Raw genomic sequence first — 23,078 nt, 5'->3', positions numbered from 1 at the left:
CTTTGGCACTAAAGGATGTGCTCCAACTGGCTGAAGGTCTGGATTGTATACCTGTTGTTTTGGAATCTGATGCTTGGAGATAGTCAATTCGTTTAATGATAATGATGATGTTTGGAGTCCATATGCGGTAATATTAGCAGACTGTCTCTATCAAGCACAAACTATCACCAGAGTTACTGTGAGGCATTGCTCCAGGGAAGCTAATGAAGCGGCTCACTCTTTAGCTAAGCATTGCTATTTTAATAATTTGTGCTGTAATTGGGACGATGATCCCCCTAGTTCTGTGTTGGATAGGCTTTTGCATGATGTAAGGATTGTTTGATGTCCACGGCGACAAGTTTCTTACACACTCTTTTCCTCACCAGGGTGCCTACGGGGACTGGGAGGTTTTTAATGAGGCGGCTTGCTGACCTAATATATGGTGATTACAAAAAAAAACTACAAGATCATCAATGGTGTCTAAAAAATGACGTAAATGACGTGTAGTTCTGACCTCTATTTTAAAGTTCTGCAATTTGGAAGCTCGTACTGCATAAAGTGTGTGCATTGTTGAGAGTGGTGTTTTAGAAGCTCGTAGTACATAAAGAAGCTCGTGGTACATAAAATTTCGTTATAAAATTTTTATAGTTACAAATTAATAATATATATAAGTATACAAAAGAAGCCCGGTGATCAGGGGGATACGTGAGCACCCCCTGACTAGCCGACACGTGTCAACATTAGATCTACATGGTTATCCCATATCCCGGTTAGCCATGCACATCATTACTTAACCCCCAGCCCAAATCAGGCAGACCCCACATTTTGAATTCAAAAAGTGGACCCGCACACGCACTGTTCACGCAGGCCCAACTTTTGAATTCAAATATAGGGACCCACAAAAATGGACCCACATTTTTGAATGTAAACTATGGGACCCCTATGCTGACCCCCATACTCCTTTTATTAAATTGTAAACATTGGTTTATATTAAACACTCTCAGTTCTCCAGTCTCAAACCTTCGGTTTCTTCAGGTTGCTACCCTGTTCCATAGACGACTTCAAAAGCAAGCATGTTTCTTCAAAAGCAAGCATGTTTTTACCATGTTCCATAGACGCATTCTCTCTCTCTCCATCTCATCACACATAGATAAAAGAAAACTCATTTTATCGATCTAGCACAGCCGATTTACTCATTTTTATGAACAGTACCGAAGGTTGGAGAAGATGAACAACACCTCCAGCTCGCTTAAGAAGAGGGGTAGGTGAAGATGAGCAGTATACATCTCTCTTTTTCTACACACAGCCGCGTGCCTAGATAGGTATGAGAAGTTGAGCAGTCAACCTGCTAAAGTTTCTGCAGCATATTCGTCCAAATCAAACACTGTTCCAGATTCCTCGCTCACGGACGGCACAGTTGCTCATCTCACATATTCGTCCTTATCATATCATCTCATGCACTAGTCTCACACAATCATTAACCCGCGTACACTCATACCAGGTGTTTTATCTCGTCCTCTTAGAACTGAAGCTGCACACCTAGCTTTATATAGCGCCCTCACCGCAACTACTCATTCACCATCGACCATGTCCTCCCAGCCAGACGAAGGCAACCAGAGAACCCCATGCTTCCGCGCGCTAATCAGACGGGCTTCACCGGCGTGCGCTTCCGCTCAAGCGGAAGGTTCTATGCGGAGATCCGTGCCGCCGGCGAGCACATCGTCAGGTTTGCATTAGCATCACATAAACCCACGACCAGTCAACACTCACACTGACAGTAATCGAATCTCAACACACATTGAACGGTAGCCAGGGGGTGCTCACATATCCCCCTGGTCACCAAATCCTCTCTATATACGGATTGAGAATTAAAGAGTAAAACATATATTGATAAAAACACACAACAATTTTGAAAAAAAATATACCTACGAATCCAGTACTATGTTCAAGGAGATAAAGTGAAAAGGCAAAAGTATCAGAAAAAATTAAATTACACATATGATTATATTACCAAAACTTGGGCAAGTAATAAAAATGTTCAGAAGAGAAGAGGGGCGACGCGTAATTGAGGCCATGCCAGGTCATGGCCCACCTAATATGTCACCTTTTGCCTTTAGATTAAGTAAAATTCGGCCCACTAACATCAATTGGTCCAATCTTGAGCCGGTCCATCCTTCATTCAGTATCACGCTACGCCAATCAGAAGTCAAATCCAAATATTCAATTTTAAATAACCCGATCCTTGTGAATCGACGGCACCGAGGAACACTCAGCCCACCACTGTCACTACTCGCTAGAGTTCAGACTAATCTTTTTTGTTTTTCTTCTTTTGCCTATTCCTCAGTTGCTACTTCGAATAAACCATGGTAAAATTGACGTTAATAACATGTGCTCCCTCCGTTCCACCATAAGTGTCTTAACTTTGTCAAAATTTAAATGTATCTACCTACTAGATAGTGCCTAGACACATCGAAATTTTAATAAAGTTGATACATCCAAATTTTGATAAAGTTGAGACACGTTTGATGAAACGGAGGGAGTATTTCGAATTTCTATTTTAAAATTCTGGAATTTGGAAGATCATAGTACGTCAACAAATTATACCCCACCTGTTTTTTTATATGTAAAGGCCATTTCATATTTCAAACCAAAACTTTGGTTAATAAAATAAAAGTTATATGACACTAAAAGTATATTGTTGGAAACATCTTTTAAGAATGAATCTAATTAATGAATTGGATCATGGCCTGTGTTTGCTCCGTACGTTTTTCAGTCAGAATTAATGGCCACACTCTCGAGCCGTTCACCCTCACTTGTGGCCTACGCCAAGGAGACCCCTTAAGCCCTTACCTCTTCCTCTTCGTGGGAGAGGCCCTAACCAGTATCCTCAAGAAGAACTGCAGAGACGGATGCATCACTCCCATCAAGGTGGCTCGTGATGCACCCGTAGTATCCAACATGTTATTCGCCGACGACATCCTTCTCTTCTTCAAAGCTACTGCTGAGGTGGCTAGGGCCGTTGACAGCTGCCTGAAACTATTTCAGCGTGGCACGGGTCAACGCCTGAGCCCTAACAAGTGTTCCATCTTGTTCACTGATGTTTGTCCAGAAGCAACTCAAGCTGAGATAAAAGGAATTCTCTGTGTGTCGACCGCCACTTTTGAGGAAAAGTACTTAGGTTTCCCAACCCCGGAAGGGAGAATGAAGGATGGAAGTTTTCAACCCATCATGGCGAGATTTGGTAAGAGGCTCACAAGCTGGGATGAGAGACTTATGTCCCATGCTGCGAAAGATACTTTGATCAAATCCGTACCTCAAGCCCTCCCCTCCCACATTATGAGTATCTTTAAGCTTTCCATTGGATTCTGTGAGCAATATGAGAGATTGATTAGGGAGTTTTGGTGGGGCGACGACAAGAACCAGAGAAGGGTGCATTGGACAACCTGGGATAACCTGACAAAACCCAAACATAATGGTGGAATGGGCTTTATAGATATGCACCTGTTCAATCAAGCCATTCTGGCTAGATTTGCCTGGAGACTGTTACAGAAACCAGACTGCCTCTGTGCCAGGGTGCTTAAGGCCAAATACTTCCCCCATGGGAGCCTGCTTGATACGGTTTTTGCCACTGATCCTTCACCAGTCTGGAGAGGCATTGAGTTTGGCATAGAACTGCTCAAACATGGCATCATCAAACGGATCGGAGACGGCAGATCCACCCAATTCGTGCGTGATCAATGGCTTCCCAGAGAAAGCGGGATGAAAATCTTTGCACTGAAAAAAGAACACAAGGAAAAGATGGGCGAACCAGCTTATTCATGAAGGAACTAACACCTGGAACACTGATATTCTTCAGGAGCTGTTCTATGATCATGATGTACAAACGATCACGAGCATCGAGCTCCCAAACTCTCCGCAACCAGACAGATTCGCGTGGCATCTCGAAAAGAATGGCATGTTCACGGTCCGTAGTGCCTATAGGTTGGCGTTTAACCTGAAGCACCAGCATAGAGACAATGCCACCAGCAGCTCTAGCACTGTCGGCAACAGACCCATTTGGAAGGCCATCTGGTCAGCCAAAGTCCAACCTAAAGTCAGGGTGTTCGGATGGCGAGTGGCTACAGACACTCTTCCAACAAAAAACAACAAATGTAGAAGGACTTTGGAAATCAATGACCGATGTTCAATCTGTGGCAGCGGTACTGAGAATGCTCACCATGCATCTGTCATCTGCACTAAAGTTGTTGCTCTTAGGCATGAAATGAGAAAGAAGTGGAAGATCCCAAGCGAGAAGATGTTCAGGTTCACAGGCGAGGATTGGCTCCAACTTCTGCTCGGCCAACTCGACGACGTCACTGCTGCTAGGGTCCTTCTAATCCTTTGGCGCTCCTGGCATCTTAGGAACAACATCATCCACCATAAGGGCAAAGAAACGATTGAAAGATCTGTCGCCTTTCTGATGGCCTACGACCTTTCTGATGCCCAAAGCCGGCACGAAGCGGAGAACACTGATAGAAACTCTACTACCGTTTATCCTACACCCACGGTCGCGGATGCTCTCCACGCCGTAAGGTCTGATAACCATATCTGGTCCTCTCCCCCGTCCAGTTGGGTTAAGCTAAATACGGACGCCTCCTTCATTGGTTGCACAAAACCTGGAGGTGCGGGAGCGGTGGTGAGAGACAGTAATGGAAGGGTTTTGTTGGCTGCATGTACTCCGCTACCTAGATGTGCCGATACGGAAGACGCTGAAGCTAAAGCGGCTCTTGTGGGAATCAGACTGATCCAAGGAATGGGCTATGAGAGGGTTATCCTGGAACTGGACTGTGTGGCGGTTTCCAAAGCCCTCCGAAGCGCTGGGACTGACAGATCTCGCCAATGGACGATCTACGACGAAGCAAAGAGGCTACTGACGAACCTGCAAGAATACAATATCCAGTATGTCAAAAGAGAATGCAATGGGGTTGCAGACGCCCTTGCGAGCCTTGCAAGGTCCGCGGGGAGTTGTATCTGGACGGGTCTTTTACCTGACCCTGTAGAAGATATTGTAACCAAGGAAACCCCTGTAAACCCATCCACCTCAATTATATAACAGGCCTCTTTCTCTCAAAAAAAAAAATTTAATGGTATACTTCTAATGACATATAACGCATATTTTATTGTTCAAATTGTTAGTCAATACCTCGGAGTACGTGGTGACCTTATAATTTGAGAGAGAAGAAGTATGATATTTTTGTTATATCAATAATATATACTCCTTCCATTGTACAGAGTGAGAATTGTGGAATACACCATATTGATAAAATAACACACATTTATTAAGAGAATTATATAAGAGAAGTCACAACTACAATCATATTTGGAGGAGAAAATAAAAGGCAAAAAAATTGGGATAATTTAAGTGCGCAAAATATTCAGGCGGTAAAATCAAAATATTAAACTTTAGATAACCCGTAGCAACGCACACACATTTATACTTGTATAAAGAAAATTTTAAAATTATCGAGTGGTCGCCGAGAGAAGAAATGGAGCGCTAGGGAGAGGAAGGGCGGTCTCGCGAGGCCACCGCTCGAGAGTTGTCTCCTACTTCGTGCCTCTTCTTTGACTCGATAATCGATATCCATGATCCATCGCAAAAATGGAAGTGCTCAGAGATTTTGCGCACAGTGAGCCTCTCCATCCTCCCACAAGGCCTTCAACCCTCGCGCCGGCCACTTCTCTGCCGGCCGCCGCCGCCGCGTCAACCCACCGAGCCCTCCTCCGCGGCCTCAGCCCCAGCAAGCCCCTCCCGCCCCTCGCCGTCAAACTGCTCCACGGCCGCCTCCTCCGGCTCGACCTCCTCGCCGACCTCTCCCATCTCCTCCTCCGCGCGCTCTCCTCCTCCGGCCTCCACCTCCACGCCCTCTCCCTGCACTCCCTCTTCCCCGACCCCTCCCACCTAACCTTGCCCTTCGCCCTCAACTCCGCCTCCCGCCTCCCCAACCCTCTCCCCGTCGGCCAGCAGCTCCACGCCCGCTCCCTCAAGCTCCCCTCCCACTCCAACCCCCACGTCCTCACTTCCCTCCTCAACCTCTACGCCAAATGCGGCTACTTGGACCGCGCGCGGGAGGTGTTCGACGAAATGCGCTGCCCCAGCACAGTCTCTTGGACCGCGCTCATCGCCGCGTACATGAACGCCGGACGCGACAAGGAAGCCGTCGCCGCTGCCCGGGAAGCGCTCGCGACTGGAATGCGTCCGGACAGCATCACAGCCGTGCGGGTCCTGACGGCGTGCGCCCGGGCTGCAGACCTGGACGCCGGGGAGGTAGCGTGGAGGGCGGCCGTGCGGGAGGGGATCGCCACCCGTTTGTTCGTGGCTACTGCGGCGGTGAATCTGTACGTCAAGTGTGGTCAGATAGCCAGGGCAAGGGAGGTGTTCGATAAGATGCCGGAGAAGGACGCGGTGGCTTGGGGTGCAATGGTCGGGGGATACGCTTCCAGCGGGCATCCCCGAGAGGCTCTGGACCTCTTCTTCATGATGCAGACTCAGGGAGTGAGGCCAGATCGCTACACTGTAGCTGATGCGCTCTCGGCATGCACGCGGCTGGGTAAACTCGATCTGGGACGGCGAGCTGCCGGGGCCGTGGACTGGGATGAGTTCCTTGAGGACGACCCAGTTCTGGGGGCTGCTCTGCTCGATCTGTACGTCAAGTGTGGGAGCACAGCTGATGCGTGGTCCGTATTCCAGCAGATGAGGAAGAGGGACATTGCTGTTTGGAACAAAATGATTTTGGAGCTCGGCACGACCGGGCATGGCAAGACTGCGTTTGCCCTTGTCGGCCAGATGGAGAAGTCAGGCATGAAACTGAATGACACTACTTTCATCGGCATTCTCTGCAGCTGCGCTCATACTGGCCTTGTCAAAGATGGATGGCGCTACTTCCATTACATGGTTGAGTTATACCACATCACCCCTCGGATTGGCCACTACGGCTGCATGGTTGACCTGCTCAGCTGTGTTGGGTTGCTCCAGGAAGCTCATCGGCTTATCAATGACATGCCAATGAAGGCAAATGCTGCCGTGTGGGGTGCGCTTCTTGGTGGCTGCAAGATCCACCGAGACCCGGACCTTGCAGAGCATGTATTGAAGCAGCTCATCCTTCTAGAGCCCCGGAATTATGGAAATTACCTCGTGCTCTCAAACTTCTACTCTAACATCGACAGATGGAAGGATGCTAAGAAGGTCAGATTGGACGTGAAGGACAAAGGGGTCAAGAAGGTCTGTGCATATAGCTGGGTTGTGTTTAGTGGTAAGGTGCACGAGTTCCGTGTTGGAGACAAATCACATCACCTCACGGGTCAAATTTACAAAAAGCTGGATGAATTAGGCATGGAACTGAAGAACATGGGTTACAGCCCAACAACTGATGTGGTGCTGTTCGATCTTGAAGACCAGGAGAAGGAGCACACTCTAGTTCCTTACAGCGAGAAACTTGCCATTGCATTTGGCCTTCTCAGTACCCGGCCAGGGGAGCCCATTAGGATCACTAATAACCTCAGGGTTTGCACTGACTCTCACACTGCTATTAAACTTATATCCAGGATAGCTCATCGGGAGATACTTGTTCAGGATAACAGCCGACTTCATTGTTTCAGAGATGGCTGTTGCTCTTGCAACGACTGGTAGAAGTACAATAGTAGATGTGTAGTTGCAATTTTGAGCAGTTTTTGAGTCATCTCTATTTGGCTGGTAAATGTGATCTACCTAGATAGATTTACTTACAGAAAAATCTAGCAAATTGATGTTTTTCTTTCTTCTCACTAGAATGTTTCTGCTGGAAGGAACCAGAGGGCGCTTTTTTTCTTTCTTTTTCTTTTCTGCAGCTCCGGTTTATTTCAGACATAAGTTCCAATGTTGCTGAATATTTGTGCCTCTCTTTAGGATCTAACACCTAAATTCTTGACCATCAACCTAACACCTAAATTCTTGACAATATTCTTGACCATCAACCTAACACCTAAATTCTTGCTTCGAAAGATCCATGCTTCCCAGTATAGTATATGTTTTTCTTCTGTCTACATAATTTGTGGGGCATTTAACAATTACCTACTTCTTCCTATTCGATTTTTGTTATTATCTACCATTGTAATTTAAATACGGTCCTCCTGCTACTAGTATGTTTCATGCTTCGAAGGTTGTACATGGTACGGAAGCAAATTATTATATTCCAAGAAGCAATAGCTGTTTTATTTGGAAGCAAAATCTATCTTCTGCCCGAAGCAACAATGATAGAAACAAATATTTGTTTCATTTGAAGTAGATACAGTTTGCCTCACACGCGAGCACAGTTCGTCACGGGTGGCAGAATAATAAGGCTTGCAGCAAGAATAATTCTCTAGTACGAACTAATGGCACGTTTGGCCCATTCATGTTCAGTTCATAAAAATCCGTCCATACATTCCGTGGGATACACGCATGGAAAAGCCGAGTTGGTTTATAAACCACAGGATACACCACATAAGCTGAAACCTGATCACTGCTTCCAAAAGAACTGTTTCAAAAGGTTTGGGTAATGTTTTAGAAGGTTTTGCGGAAAAGGAAATCCTGCTTCATTCATTTCCAACTTCCCATGCTAATTTTTCGACGTATCAGGTATCTTTGCAAGTTCAGACTTGTCACATAAACAGTCTTACTATTCAGAGGAGCATCATACGAACTAATGGGACATTCGACACTTCCTACTTGTTCATAAGACAATCCATCCATATACTTGTCGACCATGGAACCGAAGCAGAATTAGTCTCTACTAAATCACATGATACCTTGCTTAATTTCCAAACTGCGATTCTAGCAAATTACATAATTATTTGCAGTTCATTTTGAATATATCTTGGTGATCTATACATCTGTAATACTAAATCCTAACACTATTATTTGCTTTTTTCAAAACCACAATGCATCTCTATGGAATGAATCCTCTTGTGTACAAGAGGAAAAGCAAAGACACCATGGTGACCACATTGATCATCCTCTTGAGCTTCTCCACCCTCCACCTTCCACCAGACAATCTCTGGTCCACCGGTTCTTCTTGATTGGACGCCAACGAAGACGATCCGTTCTCCTCTTCCACGTCGACCGCCGATGTCGGGAACGGAGGTTCGATCTTCTCCTGGACATGAACGACATTGCATTCCAAGCATGTGTCATTGTCTGCCACCACCACAACCTGAACCACCGGTGGTGGAACCATCTCATCACGAAGAAGAACCACGACCAAGTGCTCATCCGACTCTGCAGACGCGCTTGTGCCGGGCGTTAGCAACGGCTCGTGGTCGCCGGCGGCAGCAGCAGGTATCCGGTGGAAGAAGCTCTCGCCATGGACGTGGTAGAGGCTCGCCGTGCGCACCTCCTGCGCCAGCGCGCACGGCCAGCAGAAGAGCCAGCTCGCGTAGTCCGTGGCCGACTTGGAGCCGCAGCACGCGGCGCTCCCGGGGAGCCCGAACTTTCTCCGCATCTGGACCCTCCAGTAGCCGCCGTAGAGGAGGCCGCCCACGCAGAGCAGCACGCCGGCGCCGCCAACCACGTCGCCCACGGCCGCGTCGTGGACGCGGAGCGCCGTGACGCCGAATACCCACAGCGGCGCGAAGCAGAGGAGCGCGAACGTGGCGGCGTGCACGCACGCGTTGCCGAAGCCGAGCCTCTCGGCGTTCCACCCGAAGACGCAGAATGTGCAGGAGAGGGAGAGGCAGCACCCCGCAGCCGCGGCCTCGCTTCCATCGCAGTCGAACATGCCGCCGGCCCACTCCGGCTCCACTACCACCACGGCGTCAGCGTGCGCCAACGTGCTGGGGCATTGCGCGGTCACCGACGGGGCGTCGAGGTCGCCGGATGTGTCACTTCCCAGCGGGCTACACATGGTGTACACGACGGCAAAGATTGGCGCTGCGACGCCGAGCGCGGTGAAGCCGTCCTCCACGAGGTCGGGGCGGGTGTTCCGGGTGAAGCACCAGTAGAGCCAGCAGAGCGCGTACTGGCAGACGACGGTGAGGTGGAGCAGCGCGACGACGACAGCCACGTGCGCGCGCTCGCCCGCGCGTGCCTGGCCGCCGCCGCCGCCACTGCAGTACGCGGCGCGCAGCTCGGCGGCGTCGGCGGGCAGGCGCCAGCGGCAGAGGAGGAAGAGGTGGTGGAGGAGGGCCGGGTGCTGGTACAGGCTCATGAGCGTGAAGAGCGCGTTGAGCACCTGGTTGTTCACCTCGGCCCAGTGGCTCCTTGCCGCGGGCGCCGGGAACGCGCCGTCGAGGAGGCCCAGGAGGAGCAGCGCGAGCATCCCGCCCGAGGCGCCCACGCAGAGGAGCCAGAGAAGCAGCGCGGCGTTCATGGGGTGCGTGATCCATTCCCTGCACGTCGAGCGCACGGACGCCCAGTCCACGGCGACCCAGCCAGCTGACGACGACGTCGGCGGGCCGCCGCGCAAGAGACCGAGCCAGTCCTGCCGGCGAGGCCTGTCGAGCAGGGGCTCGGCGAGCGGGGCGCAGTTGCTGGCGTCGTCGCCATCGCTGTCACGAGGAAGATGCATTGCCCTTTGCGGTGGGCCGGCTGCATCTTCGATCGGGCAACACGATTTCAGCGGTGAAGTAGAAGCACAACTGCTAGTAGTAATTTGTAGGTGATGGAATGTGGGAAAAAGGTTTGTACTGCCGCTATGGAGTAAAATCGTCGGCTTTGGCGATCGGAATCCGTCATCAATCCGGGGCGGGGGCTTGCCGGCTGACGGTCAGCCTTGGGGGCTGCTTGTTCTGCTCCAGCTTCCTTGGAAGGAACGAACACCAGGTTAATTTTGAGCTTCCTGTCAATTTGGGAGGAATGCCATGGCGTGGTTTCAGCTGCCGTTCGTCCATGACTTGATGCAAAATCTCTTCTTTTCTTTCGGCCCCGCGGGAGAGGTCCGTCCGTGAAAGCTATGGCTGTCTACTGTGATGGTTGTTGGACGTAGCTAGTGGACTTGGGGTCCATCAAGCCAACGCAAGCCAACCTGCCCATCGACAAGCAACAGCACTACTGCTGTGTATGGGTTCTGCTACTGCACGGAGTTCGTTCGGAAGGCCAATCAATGGAACGAATGGCCCGCGCCCCTGCTCTACCTTCTTCTTCCTCTGGCCGTCTCGCGTGACTTGTTCTCTTCATTCTCGCTGTGGTCACCGCATCTGATCTTTTCCTCGTCTGACTACGATTATTTTTCTCGACTTGCTGCCTCACCGTCACCGTTTCCCAAATTTATCGGGTCATCCAAGGTAGGCACGATAACTTATTCTCTGTGGTCGCCGGCACGCAAGGTTTTTCCCGGCTCCCCACAGCAGGTCGCCGGCGTCGACATCAGACTGTGTGAGCTGAGAGAGAGCTATTGAATTGATGCATGTTTAGCGCCATGGCAGCGTCGATGGTAGGGCAAGGGTTATACAGATCTTTGTCGTTGCCGTGAAGATGGACGAGAGGTGGACGAGAGGTTGATGGAGGTGACGGATCCCGTAGCATGTGCATGAGGTGCTCGTTAAATACTCTACTAGACATGATGAGCGCTCCAGTTTCGATTAGAGAGTCCGGTTTCTAGTTGATGAGAGTTTTTCTTTGCTCTCCAGAAAGTAAAGCCAGGTTAACATGATTTTCGCTCATTATGGGATGTGTAGATGTTAAGTGGTGGCTTCGGGTATTTTGATGTATGTTTTTATTAGAACTCTTTTGAATAAATTAATAAAAATGCCGCATGCTTCTCTTCGATGCAGCAGGAGGCATTCCCTCCATTTCGAGAAAAAAAAATTATGTTCATGAAGGCGTCTAATGTTAGTCAAAAGTCAACGTCTTCTAACTTTGATCAAGTTTTTGCAAAAAAATATAAACATCTATAATATTAAATCAATATCAATAGATTCACTATAAAATATATTTTCTCAAAGTATCCATTTCATATTGTAGATACGGATATTTTTTCCTAATATTTTTGTCAAAGTTAGCAAGATTTAACTTTTGAGTAATCTTAGGCGTCTTATATTTTGATATTTTGAGATGGAAGGAGTAGTGCCATGGAAACCGGATCGAAAGCTAGGTTGTTGGAGACTTGGAGTTAGCTCTCTCAGTGCTAGGTTGTTGGATCATGCGCATCGTGTGAGAGGAATTGGTGAGTTGTATACCCACGCCTTCTCCATCCTCCTTCCTCTTCCTTCACCGTCATTTCCACCAATTTCCTCATTCTCCTGCCCCTCCTCCCCTGCCCGGCTGCTCTTCATGCACAGTTGTTTTTTCGACCACAATCTGAAGTGCATTTATTGTTCTGAATATTTCTTACGAAAATGCCAATCTGGTCTGATTAAGGAGCCCCACTAAAAATCTTGACAACCAATCTATCCCTCTGGCAGCATGTGACCAAAATAATAAATTAATAAAACCTTTTGTGCACACTGCACACACACACACTTTCAATATCTTAGCAAAATATACATGTTTAAGTTTCATAAATTTTGAAAATAAATCACCCACACATGTATTGAATTGAGGCGTATGCATGTATTTTTTCATCAAACAATGATGGCTTGGTAAGTTTTTTAAACGATAAAATGTGAATACTACAAGTCAAATTCCAAAACACGATCATTTATATAAGTTTAGAGGTAAGTTCTAGATTGGGGTTCCAGCGTGACGAAATCTGGAATAAGTTTCGTGTATGTTACAAGACTTTCCTCCCCAACTCACGAATTAGCCCAACACTAAGATCCCTTTTTTACAATATTTAAAATATAAATTATAACATAGTAGAGATACCCAACCCGTATTCACGATTAGAAAATAAAGTCTATAAGAAACCAGCAAATCTTCAAGATTTTCAAATTCGAGGCTTTCAAATTCTTTCTTCTTCCATCACACAATCTTGTATATTTCTGAAGACAGTCGAAGATAGATACCAATCCACAAGCACGTAAATACCAACGAAGGTTCTCCTACAGTTTTAATTTGAACAGCCATGTGAAGGCTAGGTGCATGTGCACAACCATTAAAATCGTCAACCATTATCGACAAGAGTACCAACATCAATATGTTAGGAAAAAACAACCAAATATCCTTGTTGGCATCGTTGGGGAGTCAAGATGACGAATCACCATTGTCGACTAGGTAGCAACCGGGAAAATATTGCAAGGATAATCATCCTCGTGGCAACCATGACAAAATATCCAAAATCGATCCGATGAACCAGGATCGGAAGAAACTACCATTTAACCACTAAAATTCGAATGGCTTATGATTACAACAATGGCTATAATTCTAACAACAATTTTCTCAACGGCGATATTTCAAACACCTACCTTTTCAGTGGCTACTTCACCAACGACTATATTCCAGTTATGTAATACCATTCACTCCCACCTCCACCCCCACCCCCAACATTTCTTGTTGTGGATTCTCCCATCTCTCTCTCTTACAGTAGAGTGAGTGGATACACATTTTTTTTATCAATACGCTCATGAATTCCTTGTCATCTTCATGTTGTGATGACGAACTAACTCTTGCATCATTCATAGAGTGCAAGGAGAGAAAGGGAAGGTGAACACGCGACTCCATGCCGGTTCCAATCATTGACGTCTGAATAATTGTGGTACCAAATGGAAGAGGTACTCCAAGACTACTTTCAACATGGGAGCAAAGAGGCCTCACCGGTATGTTAGGAAGTATAGATTGCATGCACTAGGTTGGAAAACTGCCCTAAAAATGGCATGGCATGTTTAGAGGCTTGCACTACCACCCTCTTCTCCTTCCCCACCACCGGCATAGCCCAACCCTTCCTATCCTCTCCTTCTCCCCTTCTTCTCCACTAGACGACCCGAGCAAGAGTCGCCTATTCTCGAAATCCTTCTCTTCCCGACCTCCTTGTCCCAATTCCCCAATGACACTCTGTGCTCTTTCTACAATCGTGGCCACCAAATATATTACCTCCACCTGACAGCAGGCACTGACCTAGAGAGGCATCGTTAATAGTAGGTCCACCCCAGCTTGACGCGCCAGCGTCCACTTCTCTAGCTCCCTTCTCTAGGTGACACGTCAAACCCTCCGCCCCCCCCCCCCCATTCCCACTCTTATGGCCATATTTATGGCATGCGATGGCGCTTGGGTTGAGGACTCTGTCACCCATCCTGACCATCTCTCTATCTAAGATAAATAAAGGGAAAATTTCCTAGAGGATGTCGTTAGTTTCTGGCGTTTTCCAAAATACACCGCCCGGTTGTGTCTTTGTCAGGTACCATTACAACTTTGTGGCATATTGGCTAGAAGAAAAAACATAGACAGAAATGGAAATCTTGGCACATATATTGTCTTCCAAACTAGTCATAGCATGGTCATCCAAGACAAAAGTGTCGATCTTTCTGTTTTTTGACGTGTGGGTTGTGTTCTAGCAAATATGCCACAAAATTGTAATGCTACCTGGCAAAGTCACAATCGAGCCGTGTGTTTCGAAAATGTCAGAAAATAACGGTATCCTATAGAAAATGTTTCCATAAATAAACCTACCTCGAGTGGGAGGGTGGGTGTGCGAGTGCGACTTCACTAGAAAGGTGACGCATATGGGTCTCCAACCTCTCCGGATCAAGGCAGGAATGATGAGTCGGAAGGGAGGTTTCGATTTAGAAGGGCGTCCGGCGAGAGTTTTACGGATGGTCTATATTTTGTTTACAGGACATTATACGGAGTACATAAGATGCTATAGATGCTCTTATGCCTTCTAGACATACATCAGCAATTTGGAAATATGTGGTATTTACGGATTTTAGCCGTATGTTATGCTCGGAACACTCTCTAGCTCAAAAGATTTCTTGAATGTGAGCGAGTTGATGGTTTCACTAGTGTACTAACATGAACCAAATGTCCTTTTAGAAGAAAAAAAAATCAGCCTTTTAGAACTGTTGAGGTAGAGGATATACATATGCTGGGCTGGGAAACTATTATTCGTTGGAGCGTGGCCCAGCCCATTTTGTCATATCGTGCTGTCATTTTGGGAAACTATTATTCGTGCTGTTTGAGAAAAAGGAGTGTTGGATCCATCCTTCTCCGTGGCCACGATCCGCTGTTGTGATTGAGATGGAGGCGGAGCCGCCAAATCTGGCGCCGGTAATGCTGTATCCGCGCTGGAGCTACGACGATATCAGACTCAAGTACGCGGTGGCGAGGCTGAACAAAGAGAACCCTGACGCGGAACCGATCGTGCTGGACAAGCTCACGGAGCAGGAGCGGGCTACGCTGGTGCATGATGAGAAGGTGAGGATGAGAAAGATCGAGCAGGAGATCGCGAAACAGCAACTCGCGGAATTCCTAGCGAAGGAAGACGAGAGGGCCCTGGCGCCGCCTCCGCCTGAGCCGGAGGAGGAGGAGGATCTCGGCAAAGAACACTGGCAGGAGCGCTATGACAGTATCCGCAACTCCTTGGTAAAAACGAAACAGCACAGGCACAAAAACTTCTGTTTTGATGGCACCAGTAAGTATCCATCTATGATCTACTCGATTCATTGATATCTTTTTTTTTGTGTGCTTAAAAAAGACTCACCATTATTAATCTATCTAGACTAGATACATAGATCTAGGATTCCTACTGTACAACAGTTGGACATTGGATTCATATGCATTTCTTGTAGGATCATCTAGTATATAATCTGCTGACTAAATTGAAATTCCTTCAGCCCAAACGCAAACGCAAACGCGCCCCAGCCCAAACGCAAACGCAAACGCGCCCCAGCCTCCCGTAACTCCCCAGCCGCCGCCGCCGGGGAAAAGACCCTCGGGGCGTGGCGGCGGCGGGGGCCTTTCCTCGTTGACGCCTGGTGGACGGCGGCCGGATCCCCTTCCTCGACGCATGGTGGGCGCGCAGATGGGTTGGGCGGCGGTGGCCTACGCTGCGCCCCCTTCTCCCGTCGGCTCTCCCTCGGCCGGCGCGGTTGGGATGGGCGGCGGCGGCCAGCGTTGTGGCCTCGCTCCTCCCGTCGGCTCTCCGCAGCACTCCGACAGGGGCTGGTGGTGGGCGGCGGCCAGGCTCATGGCCTGCGCCAATTTCCCCCCGCCTCTCGCCGGTGAGTGGAGGCGATCTCGGGCTTCACCCGCGACACGAGGTCGCCCGGGGCAGCAGTCTTGGGTAAGACGGTGGAGGTGGCCCTCTTCTTTGCCGGAGAGGGTTGGCCTGCGGTTGGTGGTGGTGGATCTATCGATCTATCACCGCGTTCCGGCGGCAAGATGGGATGCTTGGAAGCCGGCGACGGAGTCGCCAGTGGAGGGTTGGAGTGGCCAGCCCGGGATGGTCGCCGACGTGGGGGTCCGACCTGAATAAAGGCGGTGGTCCTAGGGTCTCTCTTGCGTGAAGAGGAAGACCTACCAGAGGCCTGGACTCGTGATCTAGCCGGAGTGTTGAGTTCCGGAAGGCTCCGCCGGCGAATGTAACAGTGCTTTTTGCCTGGAGTTTGCTGGAGCGGTGGTATTCGGTCGTGCGCACCCATGCTTTTATTCCGACCGATTGGTTCTGGAGGGAGCGGCGCGAAGCTCTTTTTCTGTGCTGACATCAAGTGACTATGGATCCATGATGAAAGTCGGAAGAAGAGAAGTTCATGAAGGCCGGAGGGGAGGACTAGCTAAGGGAGGTTCAAGTCTCCGCGTTGTTGAGGGACTTGCTTGTTGTTCCGGGCTTCACAGCAGCGGTATGAAAGTGGGGGCGACAACACAGGTGAAGTTCAGAGTCCTACCTTTCAGGGTGAAAACCCAAGGTCTGGCCTTAACTGGTTGTGCCTGGCAATGACCTTGTTGGAGGCATTGTTTTGAGAGCGGGGACTATCTTCAGGGTGAAAACCTAAGATCGTTGATCGGGCGACGATGGTGTTCGCGCACTGTTTCCCTTCTTGGAGGCATCGTTTTTGGAGATTCTGTATTTCAGGTGTTGTCTTGGCGGTGGATGTATTGCTGTTGTTAGGCCCGAGATACTGTAGCGGGACTTTTGTTTCTTAGTTTTCTTTTCTTTTTTTTGGCTGTGTGCATCCGTAGTGCAATTATGGTGGTGCGTTGTTGCAGAGGCTGGGTGTAATTGGTATCGTTTTGATATTAATATATTCCCTTTATCGAAAAAAAATGCAGCGCGTATCCCTGCCATGTGTTTCACGGACAACCCTATGCCTGATTACACCGGACACGGAACTACAGTGCAGTTCTTCAGTGTGAAGGTTGGGGGAGTAGATGGGGGTTTAGCATGGCCGCTGGATGTGTTTGGTCTGATTGCCGTGCATGATAAATTGGATTACAGTCGGAATGTTATCTTCAGCCGCACCAGGGAAAACCCCCAGACCCTTACTGAACAGGTTATATTGTTTGTTTCTTGCCGTGCAATCTGAAGTAATATCTTTTTTATTAATTATATATGAGCAGCACATCTTCTTTTGCCATATAGAGATATCATGTTGTACCTGCAGGGAAATTGGCAAATCTGACCCTCTTAATCCATTGAATCACCTCTGCTAATGTGCTTTGTGAAGATGGCATGTTCCACACCAAGTTTATTGCTTCTTACTTCCAAAGTATAATTCTTTTAGGCGTTCCATTCTGTTATCTCTGTTGCTTATAATCTTGAATGATAATAGACAACCCAAACAAACCAATTTGCAGGTATTATCTTTAATACTTGATCATATGTGGGCCTTTGACCAATAGAACACCAGAACACACATAAACATTGCGAAGGAAAGGGTATGAAAGTATAGAAGTTCGTTGCGTACACTAAGTTTTTTGCTTATGAAAACCCAGAAAACATAATTATTGTAACTATGATTGGATAGCATATAAATCCAACAGAAGCAAAGCGTATGAAAATAGAGAAGTTCGTCGTAAACAGTAAGTTTTTTGCTTATGAAAATCCAACAGACATAAATTTGCTCACTATGATTGCATAGCAAATAAGCAACAATTGTAGAGATCACATCACATACAAGCATGGATTTTGAGTCAACGGGTCGTTCTGGGGCAGCGACAGCGACTCAGAGACTAGTCTCGACTCAGCAAGACTCATGTTTAATACTGAATTACTAACATGTATAGTGTAGGATATAATATAAAGCTGGGGACAGGGAAGTGGATCTTTGTAGGATATAATATGTATAATGTAGGATATGTATAATGTAGTATATAATATGCATAATGTATAATGCAAGGCTCAAGTTTAAGACTAGAATGCATATTTCCATGCTCGATCTTTGAATCTCCTTAGGATCTTTGAATGGATCATAGTCCTCGTCAGCTTTAGCTGAACGAATGACTTGGGATATCTCTTGCTGGGACATGGTGCTTCCTGTGAATGGCATGGTGAATGGATCATATAAGTTGTTTTTCTAATTGATCCCTAAACCCCAAGCACAAGCACTGGAGCAGATCAGAGGAAAAGGGAAGTAGAGAGTTTGTTACCAGCAGCAGCTGTGGACATGCAGACCAACAGCAGCAGCCGTGGAGGAGCAGACCAGCAGCAACAGCCGGTAGAGGAGCAAAAGACCACCACCAGCAGCCGGCGGACGAGGAGCTCGTGGCGGACGAGGAGCTTCTGGCGGAGGCGGCAGCGGCACTGGCCGGCAGGTTCTTGCAGAGGCGGTGACCAAGGGAGAGAACGCCAAGATGTGTTTTGGGGTCGAGCAGGGGAAACTGACTCTTGATCTAGGTTTAACGGGGAACACGGTGGGAAAATGGGAAGGGGAGGGAAGAATGGAAAAACTTTAAGTCGACTGATAGAACACCAGAACACAATAGAACACCAGAACACACATGTGGGGTCATTTTTTAAGTTGGCTGACTCACAAACCTGGATTAGTCGAGACTACTCAAGACTAGTCGATCGACTCATCAAATGAGTCGAGTTGACTAGCCGGAGAGACCTTGCAGATGCGACTTGTCGATCCATGCATACAAGCATGTATGATAGACTGCCTTATTTTTCCGTGTTTGGACCAAATAACATTTGTTTGTCGTATTTTGCTTGTCAGTTGAAAAGTTTGAATTGGAAAATAAAATCTCTGTACTAGTTTAGATTCAATGTAACCAATTGTTTTGTATGCAGGATCCCTATTTTACGTTGACAGGTCCAAGCCGTGCTGTTGTGTATGAAAACCGTGTGTACTTCGAGACTGTGCTGAAAGTGAAGGGAGCTACTGAACCTGAGGACAAAGATTTAAGCCTTCTACTTAAATGCTTCGTCTGCTGCCAAAAGGTCAATCTATGTAAGAGTGAAGGACAGGGCATATTCGATTCATGTGTGAGCAGCCGCCTCTACACCAGCATGCTCAGCACGCTGGAGCTCACTTGTGGCCTTGTCATGCGCTCCGTGGAGGCCACTATCACTCTGCAGATTGTGAAGGGGTCATGGCCAGATGGTTCTCGAGGCCTCTTTACAGCCTACATTGGTAGTCTGGGTCACATGGAAATCGTGCTACTCGATTCTGGAAAAGAGATGGTGCCTGTGGTGTCTGCCACCGACGGCATGGTTAAGCTGTCTCGTCGTGTTATTTCTGTCGAGAGGTTCGGGCAGCTGGTAGTCCATGCCGTGGCATGTCGAGGTGGCAATAAGGACCAGGTTTTGGCAGAGAACAAGGTGTCATTTGCACCTCTGGATTCAGATAGAAGCCGCGATAAACTTGATCTTGGTGTCTGTAAGTTTGACGTCACCGTCGCCTGGTCTCGTATTCTGGAGGAACATGCGGTTGGCCATTTACCTCTAACCAATGGATCAGTAGACAGTTTCACCTGACACTGCCTGACAGTTTCTGTTACGGACGTAGTAGTCTCAAGAGTTGTTATTGTTGCTTTCTTCTGTAATGTTGTTTCTGCTGTCCACTGCTTAATGATTACACTCTCATCACTAAATGATGATCCCGAATATGTACTCCTAGCAAGCAAAGGCGCGGTGGGCACACCGTGCCTATCGAGGCTGATGAAGTGAGAATTCAGGAGGCATGGCATTGTAACATGCAATGCAGGGTCGCGCATGCCTCATCGCCGATCGGAAACACGATACGCCACCGTGCGAAGGCCAGTTGATTTCGGCTCGCCTCCGTACATCTTGTTGGTCGGTGGGATCTTTTCGGTGCATGATGGCATGTGGTATTCCTGCAGATCTTTTCGGTGATCAATTGGCAGTGAGTAAGAGCTAGAGCATCAACTGTGAAGTGGCAATGGTTGAGGCATTCGGGCCTAAATCTTGAGAGTGCCCAATGATCAAGACATGGCTCGACTGTTGGAGAAGAACACAACACGTGGGTTCCTAGGTATGCTCAGCTCCACTAATTGCATGCATTGAAGGTGGAAGAACTATCCGCATTATGGCATGGACAATAAGGGGGCACAAGAAGGATCCCACCATCATTCTTGAGGCTGTGGCCGATCAAGAGACATGGATATTGCATTTTTCGGATGTCCAGTTCTTGCAATGGCATAAATGTTCTCCAATCGTCACCTCTTCTTGCAAAACTAGTCAATGGTGAGTCACCACCGGTGGAGTTTCAAGGAAACGGGTGGACTTACAAAATGGTGTACTACCTTGCGGATGGCATCTATCCGAAGTGGGCAACATTTGTGAAGCTACTCCCCCCCCCCCCCCCCCCCCATCCCACCCACACACACACTCTCACACACTCGGTAAGAAAGAACTCCAATTCGATAATGCTCAAGCGGTGAAACGAAAAGATGCAGAGCGAGCATTTGAGATTTTGCAAGACTAATTTGCTATTTATAAGAGGATCGGCTAGGTTTTGGGATCAAGAGATCCTTTGGTACATCATGAATTCTTTGGTTATCATACATAACACGATCATTGAGAAAGGTCGTGGTAGGAATGAGGTCTATGGCATCTACGACTTGATGGTCAACGTGTGCAACCACATAGAGGTAGAAATCGAGACGCGCGCTTTCTTGATGCATACGATAAAAACAAAGATTTATATGTGCAAGAATATATTCAAAAGGATCTCATCGAAAAGTGGTGGAGGTGGAATGGGCAACAAAACCACTAGGTTTATCTCTATGTCATGTTGTTGTATATGATGAACTCAATGTTGTTTGTGTGTTGATTCATGTGCTACTTGATGAACCATTTGATGAACTATTTGTATTGTAATGTAATAATTAAGTACCATTTGCTCGTGCAATATTTAACTTCACCTTATGTGACGGGGCATGTCCTATTTATATCATCTTGTAAACAAATAACTAGAAACTGTGATGTATATCCCATTTTTTGTGATGTTATAAATTTTACATCACCAATTTTTTGACCTATTATGCATTACTTGTTAAACATGCTCTTACTCATGCTCCCCACTTCATTCATATAGTTGGAGGAATCCACAAGAGGGCACCTAATTCATAATTGTACAAAAGAACTCTTTTTTTTTTTGGAAACTCTTGTTCTGGCCCCACCTCAGGTCGAATGAATACGAAGAGGGGTCAATCAAATTAATAAGCCATGAAAGAAAAAAGTAGTTGGCCTTGTTCCTTATTTCGTTTAACTAGTCAGGGGCGAATGTACATATAGGCTTCGATAGGCTCGAGCCTATCCGGCCTCCATTCCGGCCTCCATTTTTCAGCAAGAAGCCATGAAATAGGTATGTCTCAACTATAGTTGATGATGTAAGGTCAAAAATTTGTTAGTGAATGAAGAAATAACTGCTAAAATGAAGCTAAACTAAATTCCTTAACAACCTAAGACTTATGTCAAGCGTGTGTACAACCAATTGTGCAGCAAAGTTTCAAAGATCCATTGTTGACAGTGTGTGTTTGTTAGATCAAGGCAACAAACAATACATGCCTCGTGAAACCATGTTCTTAGTTCACTGAGCTTACCCTACATTTTTATTCTGTATTCTCCACTGTAACTAGTGGAGCTGAGAAATCTACTTCGATGAGAGGAAAAGAGTGCTAGCCCCAAAGAGCAAACAAGGGATGTAGGTGCTGTGCCTTTTATGTTAAAAAAAGGTGTTGTGCCTTTTACCATGTGATAAATAAAACATAAAACGTAAAAATTAATAGGGCGCTTCAGGTATTTGGACACGAGAGAACCTGACAGAGTTGGATGAGCAGAACAACAAGAAAGGCCAACAATATCTATAATATCTATAAAGTTCATCCCCACTAAAATGTATTTAATGTTTGCAAGCTGAAATCTGGTGTAGCCACATCATCCTAATTATTTATATCCGTTAGATTTAAAATCTATGGTATTCCTACCAAGCACTGGAAGAGTATGTCATGCGCCATGCCACATTAACATTAACATGTGTCTACAACAGCAGGTCATGCATATTTGCATAGTACGGAGTATCATTTAAGCCCAGTACTACTACATCGTTTAAGATCTCCTCCATGATCTCTACATGTCCTTTCCTGTTCTAATAATCTCTTAATCTTCTCTACGATCTCTTAAAAGAAATAAAGTATGCAGGAAATTAATTGGTGAAGGTATACGAGGAGACGTTTGTGCCTATAATTACCTCGCCTCCCCACCATTTGTTTTCGCACCAGCTTCATGCCTTTTGGCAGAGATTTGTTTTCGAAGCAGCTTCATGCCATTGGCAGTGATTTCTCGGTGGTGACAATGGCGAGGTGCGGAGTGATGGTGTCATACTGTCGATATACGCCGACGGGTCAAGCCAAGGTGTGCAAGGACACTCCTCTGCCCCTGTCTGCTTGGTCGTCAGCACGTACCTTGAGGCTCCGTTGATGTCTGATGATGGAGTGAGACGGTGTGGAGAAGCATCTTCTCGCAGCCAGTGTGAAGGGCGGCCGGCATGTTGCGGCGTAGCGGCATGGTCCACATCCAGCCTTAGTTCGTGTGTGATACGCGTGAAGCACACGTCCGTTGGGAACCCCAAGAGGAAGGTGTGATGCGTACAGCAGCAAGTTTTCCCTCAGTAAGAAACCAAGATTATCGAACCAGTAGGAGTCAAGGATCACGTGAAGGTTGTTGGTGGCGGAGTGTAGTGCGGCGCAACACCAGGGATTCCGGCGCCAACGTGGAACCTGCACAACACAATCAAAGTACTTTGCCCCAACTTAACAGTGAGGTTGTCAA

General features: G+C 47.3%; 3 protein-coding genes across 4 annotated transcripts; 2 read left to right on the top strand and 1 right to left on the bottom strand.

The window, feature by feature from the left end:
• Positions 1 to 5,494: 5,494 nt before the first annotated feature.
• On the top strand, positions 5,495 to 7,822 carry LOC127303619 (putative pentatricopeptide repeat-containing protein At3g08820). The gene has a single exon (XM_051334331.2). It carries the CDS (start codon positions 5,618 to 5,620, stop codon positions 7,643 to 7,645), a length of 2,028 nt encoding a protein of 675 aa, XP_051190291.1. The 5' UTR covers positions 5,495 to 5,617; the 3' UTR covers positions 7,646 to 7,822.
• Positions 7,823 to 8,755: 933 nt separating this feature from the next.
• Positions 8,756 to 11,008, bottom strand: LOC127300087 (uncharacterized). 2 transcript variants are annotated; one of them, XM_051330163.2, is made up of 2 exons: positions 10,658 to 11,008; positions 8,756 to 10,564 (listed from the first exon to the last, which is right to left on the bottom strand). In XM_051330163.2, exon 2 carries the CDS (start codon positions 10,536 to 10,538, stop codon positions 8,922 to 8,924), a length of 1,617 nt encoding a protein of 538 aa, XP_051186123.1. In that variant the 5' UTR covers positions 10,539 to 10,564; positions 10,658 to 11,008; the 3' UTR covers positions 8,756 to 8,921. The 2 variants fall into 2 exon arrangements, with proteins under 2 accessions (XP_051186123.1, XP_051186124.1); XM_051330164.2 differs by having other exon boundaries at positions 8,756 to 10,558.
• Positions 11,009 to 15,093: 4,085 nt separating this feature from the next.
• On the top strand, positions 15,094 to 19,889 carry LOC127304841 (uncharacterized). Its single transcript, XM_051335416.2, has 3 exons — positions 15,094 to 15,476; positions 17,114 to 17,334; positions 19,074 to 19,889. The coding sequence occupies exons 1-3, from the start codon at positions 15,116 to 15,118 to the stop codon at positions 19,758 to 19,760; spliced, it is 1,269 nt and encodes a 422-aa protein (XP_051191376.2). The 5' UTR covers positions 15,094 to 15,115; the 3' UTR covers positions 19,761 to 19,889.
• The last annotated feature ends 3,189 nt before the right edge of the window (positions 19,890 to 23,078 follow it).

This window comes from Lolium perenne, chromosome 5, assembly GCF_019359855.2.
Source record: "Lolium perenne isolate Kyuss_39 chromosome 5, Kyuss_2.0, whole genome shotgun sequence".
Taxonomy (NCBI): domain Eukaryota; kingdom Viridiplantae; phylum Streptophyta; class Magnoliopsida; order Poales; family Poaceae; genus Lolium; species Lolium perenne.
Note: the sequence above shows the minus strand (reverse complement) of the source record. Positions and strands in the feature narration are given on the sequence as shown.

Bases quoted from the DNA above. Each gene is read 5' to 3' on its own strand.
- LOC127303619 (XM_051334331.2), top strand. From the start codon at position 5,618: ATGGAAGTGCTCAGAGATTTTGCGCACAGTGAGCCTCTCCATCCTCCC.
- LOC127300087 (XM_051330163.2), bottom strand. From the start codon at position 10,538: ATGCATCTTCCTCGTGACAGCGATGGCGACGACGCCAGCAACTGCGCC.
- LOC127304841 (XM_051335416.2), top strand. From the start codon at position 15,116: ATGCTGTATCCGCGCTGGAGCTACGACGATATCAGACTCAAGTACGCG. The intron at 15,477-17,113 runs GTAAGTATCCAT...AAAAAAATGCAG, and splicing joins CTTCTGTTTTGATGGCACCA to CGCGTATCCCTGCCATGTGT. The intron at 17,335-19,073 runs GTTATATTGTTT...TTTTGTATGCAG, and splicing joins CCCAGACCCTTACTGAACAG to GATCCCTATTTTACGTTGAC.